At 34.4% G+C, this 12,855-nt stretch overlaps 1 protein-coding gene across 13 annotated transcripts in view; it reads right to left on the reverse strand.

Moving 5' to 3' along the window:
• DDX6 (DEAD-box helicase 6) overlaps nt 1-12,855 on the reverse strand; it is a 26,574-nt gene continuing 13,719 nt past the window's right edge. For 4 of the 13 annotated variants that reach the window (XM_081541157.1, XM_081541158.1, XM_081541155.1 and 1 more), the window contains 10 exons: nt 11,549-11,678; nt 10,517-10,663; nt 9,294-9,388; nt 7,807-7,929; nt 7,230-7,358; nt 6,042-6,158; nt 4,746-4,809; nt 2,431-2,532; nt 1,805-2,011; nt 1-661 (listed from right to left, as the gene is read on the reverse strand). In XM_081541157.1, the coding sequence (XP_081397283.1) occupies nt 1,836-2,011; nt 2,431-2,532; nt 4,746-4,809; nt 6,042-6,158; nt 7,230-7,358; nt 7,807-7,929; nt 9,294-9,388; nt 10,517-10,663; nt 11,549-11,678 (1,083 nt within the window). In that variant the 3' untranslated portion in view covers nt 1-661; nt 1,805-1,835. The remainder of the gene's footprint in view (nt 662-1,804; nt 2,012-2,430; nt 2,533-4,745; nt 4,810-6,041; nt 6,159-7,229; nt 7,359-7,806; nt 7,930-9,293; nt 9,389-10,516; nt 10,664-11,548; nt 11,679-12,855) is intronic. The other 9 variants (XM_081541164.1, XM_081541165.1, XM_081541163.1 and 6 more) reach the window with 4 other exon arrangements.

A 12,855-nucleotide genomic window follows, 5' to 3' on the forward strand; every position in this document is an offset into this window, starting at 1 on the left:
TAAAGAAAAAGAAAATGGTGTTTAATATTACTAATACGTTTCATCTTCCAGCCCTGGGCTTGAGTATCGGGTAGAAAGGGAAGAGAGAGACTTCAACTTGAAACCAAAATGAAAAGACAAAAATTTTTAAAAGAAAGAAAAAAGAAAAAAAAATACTATTGTTGATTCCTTGGGCTGTGTCTAAAAGATGATATTCTGAATGGTCTCATAGCATAAGGCACTTCGCACAAATAAGTAATAAGCTCTTCAGGCTTAAAAACGGATGAGTAACCAGGGAGAAGTTGAAATGCACTCAAGAGTCAGCTGTTGGAGAATTTTGAAATCGTAGACAAGCTTGTGTTCATCAAGGTTCTTCTCTTTTTAGGGTTTCTCCCCTTCTTTCTCTTCCTTCTTTGTCCCCCCTTCCCCAGGAAAATTTTTAAAAAACCAGCAGTTAGTGCAACTAATGTTCAGTCAGCACACAGTGCAAACAAGTGGAACAAAAAAGGTAAATTCCTTTTCAGCTTTTCTCTTCACCAGTTAAAAAAAGAAGAAATGTCTGAGCTCTTAAGTCTTCATAGTTCCAAAATAAAAGAAGATGAAAAACCCACAAAGAGAAGAGCATTCCCCCCAAAATCGATGTGTCACAGATCCAAACGAGCCTTCCATAGTTTGTCAAAGCCTGAAGAAAAAAGAAACCTAAAATTATCGCTGGTAAGCAATATAAACTAGGATACACACACGTGAAGTACATGTGAAGTAGGCGTTCACAATTCCATCCCAAATGCTCTCCACAACAGCTTCTCCTGAGCCTCTCTACACACTATAGAATCCACTCAGGATTAAGGAATTTCCAGTAGACATCCCAGAAACAGAATGAAATCCTAAAAGTTCTGGTAGCAGGCAGTAGTCACCTGTGACAATTTTAAATAAAAGTTTTTTTAAATCCTATATGAACTCAACAGCCTGTCAGTGTACTAGCATACATGGGCTAGATTTATATTTGTCCAAGAGTTTTGTGTTTGGCAAGTAAACTAGGATAAAAAGGTTAAAGTGAAAAGACTAATTGGAGAATCTAAAACTAATGGTTAAAATGTTCATTGCTAATTTGGAAACTACCATCTCTGAAATCATATTTGCCTTACAGGAATATTGGCTGTTTTGGAGGGTTTTTTCCTATGTTTTAAGCATTTCTTCCAGAGTCCTATAGTCAACAAAAGATGAAAAGGTGGATGCACGTTTAAGACCAGTGGCCATTTAAACTAAGGCAGTTATCCTCATAACCTGATTACACCTTTAGCAATAAGGTTTTACAGATAATTTAACCTAATTTATTAAGGTACCCATTAGAAATTAAGAGTGAATGCTATGCTGCAACTCAGAAAAAAAAACAAAGGTTCCTCCTACAATGAAGATCGAAGATACCGTGTCCAAATAAATATTTTAAAAATAACTAAAAGAATGGCCTGGACAACTCTTCAAAAAAAAAAAAAAGAGTGAATGCTAACAGATGACTGAGTGATAAAGGAAAAGAGCAAAAATATTTTCATATTCAAAATTGCTAATTCTTTTTTGCTTCCATTATTTTAGAAGTCTGAAATTGTCTTAAGTACTGTTCACATACATTACTTAGGAAGATGGCATTCAAGAACCACATTTATGGATTCACCAATAAGATCACAACTTCAACTGAGGTACTTCCTGTTTACTGTCCTTTATGCCAAGAGGTATTTCATCTTTTATTGCTAATTGTATATGGCAGGACATCAAGTTCCCCCTGGGGGAAAGAGGACCTTGATCTCCTTCCTTTAAACATTATGCTTACTTGGCTATTTTGTCAGGTACACACATGCTTGTTAAGGTTTCTCATCTTCTACAGGCTCGCTGTGGTATTCTGCCACATACAGGCTCTTGTCAATGTTGCTCGGGATAGGTTTGATTTCTGTTCCCAGCTGCTCCTCAATACTTTTCAGGTTGAAGCGATCATCATATGTGATCAAGTTGATGGCTAAGCCAAGATGACCAAAGCGACCTAACAAAAAACAATTCTAATTAATAAGAGTTAAATATGAGAGTCAAAGTGCAAGCACTAGTCTGTAAGTGGCAAATCCATATAGGATCAATGTTTTTATTTAGTGCCACTCTGAGTATATGAATCCATATACACATTATTCACAGCCTAAAGTAATAGTGTCAAAAGTTGCCAAAATACACAGTATAAAATGCAAACAGTACAGTTACAAAAGTGAGGTTCTAATTTGTAAATCTTAAATTAGGCATCAGGTTATTTTAACTTTTGAAAAAAATGTTCTGAAAGAATTAGAAATGTATATATCAAAAAACTAAATTAGTTTTAATTCACTATTTTAATTGCCACCACACTCTACTTCACAAAAGGAACAAAATTTAGTGATTAAATTTCTCAAAAAACATCTCCTTCCTTTTCCTCACCTGATCTTCCAATACGATGGAGATAGGTCTCTGCCAGCTTTGGGAAGTCAAAGTTTATTACCACATTCACAGCTTGTATATCAATACCTCGGGTAAACAAATCTTTAAAACAAAAAAAAACTCCATTATATCCTTCAATTTGGTGTCATAATACTCTTTAACATTTATTTCTAAAAAAACCTAAGCTTCACTCACTTCATGCAGTAATTCAAAAGCATCTGTAAATTACTGGCATTATTTCTCATGCACATTAACTATAAGCAGCTTTCTGTTCGCAAGTTACCTTTTCCCAGTGTTGTATCAAAGTTTTAAAAAATGGTCTGAGGTAACACAGTGCAAATCAAGGATGATTGAAAAAGCTTCTATACTCAAAAATGAGCTCACAAGTATAATTTTCTTCACTCTATTTTTAAATATTTAATCCAAGGTTAATAAATTATTTTTAAAGTTCATTGCATAATGGAGAATACTTTTAAAAAGAGGCAATCTACTAGCAGTAATTTATACTTTGTTCAGAATTCTTTCATCCCATTCTGCTGAATGATTTATAACAGGTCTGAGGTAACCTAATATGCAAGACTATCCCATTCTACTTTTTTCTAGTCACACAATTATTATGCTAATTTAGGCTTTGGCAAATACATGTAGAAACAACTCCAATAAGCTCAATAAGCTAATAACTAGGTTTCCCTGCATTTCTCAGCTCCACATGTCAAAATAATCCATGATGGTCAGACAAGTATTTCTAATATACTGGTCTGAATTTGTAACTTGTTATTTTCAACTGTCTCCAGATAAAATTTAAAATTGACATTCAAAGTCCTCTGCTCTATACTCTGGTTGTAACACATCTCAAAACTTCCACTATAGCAACCTCACCCACTATACTTCTTTAAACTATCTTCTTAGCACTCTATAGATTACTTTTAATGCCAGGCCCCTAACAAAATATTCCTTCTTATCCAAGTCTAAAACTCAACTATAGCCTATAAATTACAATTTCATATCTTCTCAGATTATCTCAGCTAGTTATTTCCCTCTCCTATGAAAATTTAGGGTTATTTACTGTATATACCTCACACTTGCAAATTACCTTTACTTCCTTGGAGATCTAGCTCAATGCCCATTTTTGTCAAATTTTACTGCCACGTAGCCATGGCCATTTGTTAAATATACTGCCACTGAGGTAGAACAGCAGAGTCAAGTCACTTGTAAACAGAGACCACATAGTGTGCAAAGTCTAAGATATTTACTACATGGACTTTATAGAAAAAGTTTGCAGGCCCAGACTGAGGTTCTTAATGTCATCTTTTTATCTCTGATTAAACAACTACTCCTTGAGAGGGGTGGTACTCTGTATGTATTTATACATGTTACACATAAATGTTCAGTACTTATTTAATGATGTACTTGCCCACTGTTCTGAAAAATGAGAAAGAAGAAAGCACTGGCACTTCAAAAACTTATCTGAGGGCAGCCTCAACAAGTTAATGCTTAAAAATAAAACCATGTAACCACAGTAGTAATTCATAACAATGTGTGAGTTCTTTAAGTACCAAGAACTCTTTCTAGGGAAAAAGAGAAGTATTTTTCATTCTCAAATAAGGAAATGGTTAATGGCAAATCACACCTTTCTGTCTGTAGAGTTGACGAACAAATCGGGGGTTAGGGTCTCAGTTGAAAATCTGCATATAACTTTATAGTCAGGCCTCAGAACCCATGCATTTCTGTATTTATCTCTGTGTATAGCTCAAAAATTAAAAAAAAAAACAAACTAGGTTCTTCACTCTATCCAGAAACCTAGTTTAGATTATAAACCTAGTATCAATACTAAGACCATATTCCCAATGTACAGACAGGAGGCTACTGAATCTAACTGTCCACATGCACCCCCAGCCTGCTTTTCTTTATGTAGTGAAATACACCAGAACACAAACTAGTCTGATTAAAAGAAAGAAAGTCCATAATAAACTTCCACAACATAGTTTCTTAACATAATTCATTTTGCATATGCTAAATAGAACTCATTCCTATATGCTAAAACTATTCAGAAAATATACCAACTCCAAAACTGGTTTAACAGGCAGAGATGAGGTAAGAGCACCAAAATAAGTGTTCTGCAATTTCAGGTACGGAAACTAATTTCAAAAGTTAACTACAAAAAAAAAGTTACCTACAGCTCATTCTCAACTTCAGAAATTCTAGAAATGGTAGGAGAGGAAGCTGACTATGGAAGCAGTTTCACTGCGGGACAGGACAAAGAAAGAACAAAACTAGGAAGAAAAACAATGGGTAAAGGAATAGAAAATACCTACCAGTGCAAACAAGATTGCGGCATAAGCCATTTCGGAAATCATGAAACACACGATTTCGATGTTCCTAGGAATAAAGCAATGCATTTATTTGATTACAACTCACACAAGCTTCCAGATCTCCATTTTTTTCTCCTACCCAAGCAGTTTCTTTGTACCCAAATTTGTTTACATGAATGAGAAAGGAGCCAAATTCAATATACATTAAACACAAAAGGTGAAAAAAAAATAGTCTACCATGGGAATTAATAAGCAATAAACAAACATATTCATATTATCTCAATTCTTAAAGGTGTTTTTTTTTTTTGATGGAGTGGGTTTTAAGTGACAATTTTCACCATATTTACTTCTAAAATGTTTCAAATAAAAGATGCCAAAAGTTTAGCTTAACTGAAACATCTACTACTTATCTTTTCAGTTATTATATATAAAAGCTAAAAATAACTACTTTTCAGTTAAAAAATAAAAATGAAAACATACTAACTCAAGCAAAATCAGTAACTCTAGCATCTGGCAAACTGGTCTGTCTTTTCAATGCAATGTTCTTCCACTCTGAAATATTCTCTTCAATTTTATACATCATTTCCTGTGATAATTTTAATATTAGATGCCTACATGATAGTACCTGATCCATGACAATAAGCTTCTTTGAAAACCATATGTGAGCTGATTAAGTTCTTAACCTGTCAGACTACAGAAACTGCGTTCCTATCATGAAATTTCACAATGTTAGCACACACAAATACAATATGTTCTGATAGTTTTGAATTTATTTTCTGTTAAATCAAGCTCTGAAACAGATTCCATCCTTTTTCTAAAGGCAAACAGGAAAAAGATGAACCTGAGAAGGTACACAGATAAACCAGAACCTTCTACAAATCTTCCAAAACTGTGGCTGAGAGTCACACATAACGTGGCATCTGAAATGTGGTATGACAGAAGACTAAATTTTAAATAGCTTAATGTTGCTAGTGGTTACTGTACTAAACACTAGCCCAAATCTAAGATTATGGGGAAGGAAGGAGATAAAATCTCTATTATGCTTGGCAACTGACAAACTATTCATTCATACACAATCTCAATCTTCCTAAAACCTTGTGAAGTAAGGGTACGTACTATTACCCCTGTTTATAGTTAGAAAACCTTACCCCAGAGAAGTTAAAATGAAGGGTCCTTTGCCTACTAAACAATAATTTATTCTTAAACTCAGGGAACTTGGAAGAGCATTAAAACAAAATTCAAGAAATATTCAGAAAAAGGTTTTTTAAAAATCTATGCAAGTACAAGTTTTACACTCACCTGCCTCATTTTAGCATGGATATAGAAGCAAGAATAACCCAGTTGAGAAATCTTCTTGGCTAGCAATTCAACTCTCTGAGAGGAGTTACAGAAAATAATCGACTGGTTTATCTGAAGCTGACCACAGGAGAGAAAAAAAAAAAAAAAAGATGTAAGAAAGAAAATTTAAAAAACCCTTTATTAACTTTGCCAAATCTTGAAAATATTGACAAACAAATAAATGTTGAAAACACTAAGACTTATAATCTCATGACACAGGACATGCAAAACTATAAAAATTTTAAGTACTATTCATTTAATAGTAGTTGCAGTTAAGCACAGTTAATATAGGACCACTCCTTCCAGGGGAAACAGAGGGTTAGGTTCCTGTGAGGAACTTGTAACATTTTTCATCAATAGATCAACAGATAATCTGGTTTTATGCATGTTACTGAGTTTTTTCTGGCTGCACCACATGGCTTGCAGGATCCTAGTTCCCTGACCAGGGATCTACCCAGACCCCCTGCATTGAGTGTGGAGTCTTAGCCACCCAACCACCAGAGAACTCGCTGCATGTGTTACTGTTTTAAAGACACCTTATTTACTCATGCCCAACAGCACTATAAATCAGGCCTTTATGAAGTTTATCTAATACATCATCTCTGCAAGATGCATTAACCTTCTTAGGAGAACTGGACAACATGTCAGCACTATGCCTAGGGGCCATTTAAAATAGTGGAATCAAGAAAAAAGCACAAAAAAGTGGGGAATGCGGCATTAAATAGACTGACTTCTAAGCTCAAACTGTCATTTCTAAGCTCAAACAAGAGGGCAGGAGGGATCATGAAGTCTCAAATTTTTCACGTGTGTCTTCAAAGAGCATCTGAGTACTGACTTCAGGGTGACAAGTAAATTCTGGCAAGTAGGCAAACTTGCAAAAACACAATCTACTTACAACAGAACAATTATAATTACTGAGAATAATGGGATTACCTGTAATTAAGGTCAAATTATTTTAGAATCAAATTAAAAGTGCCTATGACCTGTCAATCATATAGTATTAGCTTCAGATCAACAACTGAAACTACCTTTTAGGAAAAACTAAGGACTTTTTTTTTCTACATTGAAAATGATGAGAAAACTGATACAACTGTTTTATCGAGGTTAAGAAATGGATAACATTCAGCAGCTGAAGTCTAACTGGCTCACCCTGGAGAAAAGTGTGTTGAGGCAGTGTACTTTTTGGCGCTCAGTTACATATGCGTAGTACTGGGTTACTCCCTTCAAAGTTAGTTCCTCCATCAGGTTAATCTCATAGGGTTTCTGCAAATGGGAATTCTGAAGGAAAAAAAAAAAGTCTTATACTTAAAGCAGAGTATTTCTTTAACTCAAAATATATCCTCATACATGTCTGTCTGATAAACTCTTAACTGAAGGGATGCAGCTCTCTTTAAAATATATAATCGGTTATTACCATAAAATGGGAGATCTAACATTCAGATATACAGCTAAGTTATTACTATTTTGTACTTTAAATATAGGATTAGATTTAAATATAGGATATTTTAAATAATTGATTAGTTATTATCTGTAATCAATTTATCTAGCATCAAAGGCTATGTCAGACACCAAAGGCTTAATGAACAAATAAAAATCAAAATACTTTTGTATCTTAAAACTTGAAACCAGCATAAAATATAGACTAGTAATATAATGTTAATTATGGATATAGGTACACTCATGGGCAACAGGAAGGTACTGCTTCTACGTACGGGTTTATACTCACCATGAACTTCTGTACACTAAGAGGGAACGTAGCAGAATATAATAAAATCTGTCTGTTTTTAGGTAGCGTGAGAATAATATCCTCCATTATCTGCACAAAATCCTGTGACAGCAACTTATCTGCCTGCAGTACAAAGAGAAGATGATCTTAAACACAATGACATCATGTCTAAGGTTTTTGGTTAATAAGGAATCATTCCAGCAAGAGAGTTCACAGAATGTTCCTGGCTGTAAACACTATATAGTCCAAAGGCACCAAGACACATTCAGTGATACAAAAAGGGGGAAGTCTGTAATACTGATATTCTAAGGGAAAAAAAATCCTAGACAGACATAATCCTTATTCCTATAAAAAATTTTAATGTGATTAAAGAGATATTATGGTATAATAGTTAGAAGTAAAGGCTACTTAAACTACCTGTGTTTAAAACTTCTCAGGGATACAGTTTTTTGAGGCAGAAGCAGGGTGTGTTTCCCTTTGCCTGGCAAATAATAAAAGCTATCCTTTTCTACTTCACCCCCTCACACACACAAACAGAAAACTTGCCTCCTTCGCTATCATCCACGTTGGGAGGTTTCTTAACTACTATTTCAGTTTCCACAATTTAAAAATCAAGGTGTCTTCTTACTGTAGAAATTACTTTATAGGATAACTAACTACCTTACAGGATTGTGGTAAAAATTCAATGAAAAAACACGTAAAGCACTTAGTGCTAACACAGTCACTAATAAATGTGCTCTCTCATTACTCAAAGATAAAAACCTGTTTCAAATTAGACCAAGAGGAAACGGATCCAGTTATCTTAAAACAGACCAAATAGGAAAATAACTTCATTTCAAAACATCAACACTAGGGGGTGTGGGGGTGCTCAAGGAGAGAATGTACACATACTTGGAGCCTGATGTACAGCAAAAACAACACAACACTGTAAAGCTATTATCTTTTAATTAAAAATTAAAAAACCCAAAACATCAACAATGATTTCATATACATATAAAACACTTCCTTGCTAGGTCCCAAGAATGCAGAGCTGAGCAAGTTCTCAAAAGGCACTTATAGTCTGGTGAGATAACACATATAACAGAGACAAAAAACCAAACAACACCAAGTTGGATATGTTAAATGAGGAGTTTTTAAGATGCCTTTTTTTTTAACATGCTTTTTAAAATGAATCACAGAATGAAGAGAGATGTAGAATGGCCTTGGCTTTGAGGTTATTCAATGACTTCTCACTGCAAAATAAAAATAAACTATCTGACTTCCCTAAGAAGAAGACACGAGGCTCAATTATTCCTATAAACACTTATCATCTATTGCTTTTAAAAGGCAAAACATGTTTTAGAAGCAAGTTAGTTTGAACAAACTAACAAGAGTCATGCATTTACCAGAGGGTCTTAAACACAAAGAGGTTATGCTTCATTCACTGGCAGTTATAAACAAAGCCAAGTCAGTACAGAAAAGTATGTTTCCAAATGAAAGAACGTTACCTCATCCAATACTATCATCTGGACATGATCAACTTTTGCTACTCCTTTCTTGATAAGATCCAGGATTCTTCCAGGGGTAGCTATCACCACATGCACTACACAAGATTAGAAAACATGTATTTTCGTTAATTTTAGTTGGGGCAAAAAGGATACAGTAAAGGTTTATCACATATATATTTTATCAGAAACACTGCTGCAGGAATAATACAAAGAGGCAAAGATATGTTTTAGAATATGGATTTCCATCTTGTCTTCAGTTGGCTAGAGAATACCAGTTAGTTTCACCTCTGCATGCGGGGGGCTACAGCTTTCCAATTCACCTGTTCCAAATAAGGAACACAGTTCTTTGTCTGAGGGAAACCCCAGGGAAAAACAAAAAGTATGCCAAACTTTTGATACAGCAGCTTGCCTCTAATCTATTAATAGATCAGTGGTCTGCAAAAGACTGTAACAGGATCAAGTAAGACGATCATTTTAAATTAACAAGGCAGTAAGAAGAATATAGTAATTAAACTAATCAGGTAACAATCATATATAAAATCCTGACTAAAATTCAATGTATAACTTTATGTAAGTGGATTTCAACTCTTGCTGTTTTCTTTTTTCACTAAATAATGTATCATGGAGAACTCTTCATGAAAATGAATACAGTTCAGCTGCACTCTTTAATGGCTGTGTGGCATTCCATTCAGTCTATACCCCAATATATTTAGCCAAATTTCCCTGATATTTAGGTTGTTCCAGTTTTTCAGTACTACAAACCACACTGTAGTAAACAACCTTGCATTTGTCCAATTATTTCTTCAAAAAAAGATTGTTAAAAACATACATTTATAATTTTGAAACATAATGCCAAATTGCCCACCACAGAGATTGCATCAATCTATACCCCCATGTTGCAAGACAACAAATTTCTTCACAAATGCATATTACTGGTTACTAATTAGCCTTTCCAGTCTTAATTAATCTTGTCAATCAGATAGGTACAATATCCCTTTACTGTTTTTATAGACAATTAAAAAAATTACTAGTAAGGTTAAATATCCTTTCAATGACTAACATAATTTTTTTTCTTCTTGATTGAAATGGTCATTTCCTTTATTTATTTTTCTACTGCAATGTTTGTTCTCTATTTTAAAAACAATTTTAATAAATTACTGAAAGGAAACACTTGTGTGTCAAATTACAGAGAGCAAGCCAGCTTATACCCAATCATTTCCTACCTGTATCATCAAGCCTCATTATGTCATCCCGTAAATTGGTTCCTCCTGTGGTTGCCATCACTTTGGCCCCTCCCATGTGTTTGCTGACCTGGATGCAAATTTGACTGACCTGTAGAGCAAGTTCTCTAGTGGGAACAATCACCATTGCTGGAAAATATCAACAAACAGAAAAATGGAGGGGAAAAAAACACAACACCATATATTAAGAGTTTAAGAAGCTACAGAAATATTGCCCCTTGTAATCAAGACACTCAAATGAATAAATTTCAAAAAAAGAACCTATTATAGTGTACCAGATTTAGACTTTTCCTCAGTAACAATGCTATACAATTCTTCTACTCTTCCTGGTTACAAAGCCTTAAAAGGTTCTTTGAGTTGGCAATTAAAAGCTCAAAATTTATTAATATTTTTGTAAGAGACCACTAGTCAAAATGCCCAAATAGGAAACTCCTGCTGCCCAGTTCTATTTATATCATATGAACATAATAGGAAGATGGCAGAAATAATTATGATAGATCAAGAAAGCATGGGGAGAAAAAAACTGAAAATTTTAGAAAAAGCTTTAGAGGTGAAAACACAGATCTATTAGCTTACTTTGGGAACAGCTATGGAAATGTGTTTCTTCCCTACTGCTTAAGATTTTAAAATCCCCAAGCCACAAGGCTTCAGAGAGAAAAAGTTCCTGCTTTTACAAGGAACTCTGCAGACACAGCTGTCACAAGAAACATTCTAGTTCCGTAGTTTTAAGTATCTATTTCAGATAATTTAATTTCCCTATCTATAGGACAATAATTCTTATTTTGCCTATCTCACTGGAATGTTGTCATAACTGTGTAATATACACAAGAACCTTAAAAACTAGAAATCTCTTTTTAAAAAGTTAGGAATCATTTTTACAAGACAACCAGGCCAAAACCTGTGAAAAGGGTAAATACTAATTTCAGATGATTTAAGTTCTGACTGAGAAAAGATGGTAATATCTTCTATACAGCTCCAAGATTTAAATCACCATTTATAGTTTAAACAACCAACCTTGTATATTGTCCTTCTTCAGGTCTAGCCGTTCAAGTAAGGGAATGAGGTAGGCACCGCTCTTGCCTGTTCCGTTTTTTGCTCTAGCTAAAATATCCCTACCAGATAAAGCAATGGGAATGCTCTCCTCCTAGAATAGATCAAACAACGCATATTACTTGTAAATAAAAACAGTACATAGGCAAATTCTTCTCTAAAACACACTGAAAGTATACAAAGTTCTTTGGTATTGAAGTATTTTACAAAAGTAGAGACCAAATAAATTAGCAGGACCAGTCAACATCACCATTAGTATCAACTGACATTTATCAGAACTACTCATAAAATACATACTAAATTTAGTAATAAAAACCTTTTAGTTTGTATGTGTGAGCATCAACAACAGAGAAAGAGGAGGAACTTGGGCTGACACAATAAACACATAGAGGAAAAAAAGCAAAGGACATTTCACAACTAAAAACTGGAAGAAAAAACAGCACAAACAATATTCAAAAGAAGGACTTTATGATATTCTGAGACTAGTAAACCAACTTGACCACAATGAAAAATTGTAGGTTGGACAATTTTATTCCTACATAAATAGGACTCAGCTGGAAAAGTTTAGTCTTGGGTCCTATCTTTTTTTTAAATTGTATTACATAATGACCAATGTCTGTCTCACAGCCAACTTCTGTCCTGAGATGTGCCCTGACTTCTCATTTTCAAATTTGGCTTACTCATGTGTGTTTTGCACACATGAGTGTTTTGCAGAAGATAATATTTCTTATTAGGGCAAATTTCCTAGACAACACCAAAGGATTCTCAACAATTACTAAATATTAAATACACATATACAGAGAGAAATTAAAAAGGTAAAACAGCTATGAACAGAAGAAGCAGAACACTTCTATTTCTAAAACTAAAAATTTTAATTTCTACAACTAGAAAATTAGAAAAATAAATTAGGAAAAATATTCGCAATCACTATAATTAGTTCTTTCTATGCTTGAGAAGGAAATGGCAACCCACTCCAGTGTTCTTGCCTGGAGAATCCCAGGGACGGGGGAGCCTGGTGGGCTGTTGTCTATGGGGTCACACAGAGTCGGACACGACTGAAGCGACTTAGCAGCAGCAGCAGCAGCATGCTTGAGCTAATGACCAAAACAAGTATCTCTAGCAATTTATAACTGTTACTGGAGAAATACCCAAGTCGTAAGCATCATGACTTTCATTTCCTACCATGACACTTATTTTAGAACTCTAATCACAGGGGTCAGATAGGTTCCATACCATCAGAATAACTAACATTGTTGTCAGAACAACTGTGA

Source organism: Giraffa tippelskirchi, chromosome 11 (genome assembly GCF_054371585.1).
Source record: "Giraffa tippelskirchi isolate mGirTip1 chromosome 11, T2T-mGirTip1v1.2.pri, whole genome shotgun sequence".
Classification (NCBI taxonomy): Eukaryota; Metazoa; Chordata; class Mammalia; order Artiodactyla; family Giraffidae; genus Giraffa; species Giraffa tippelskirchi.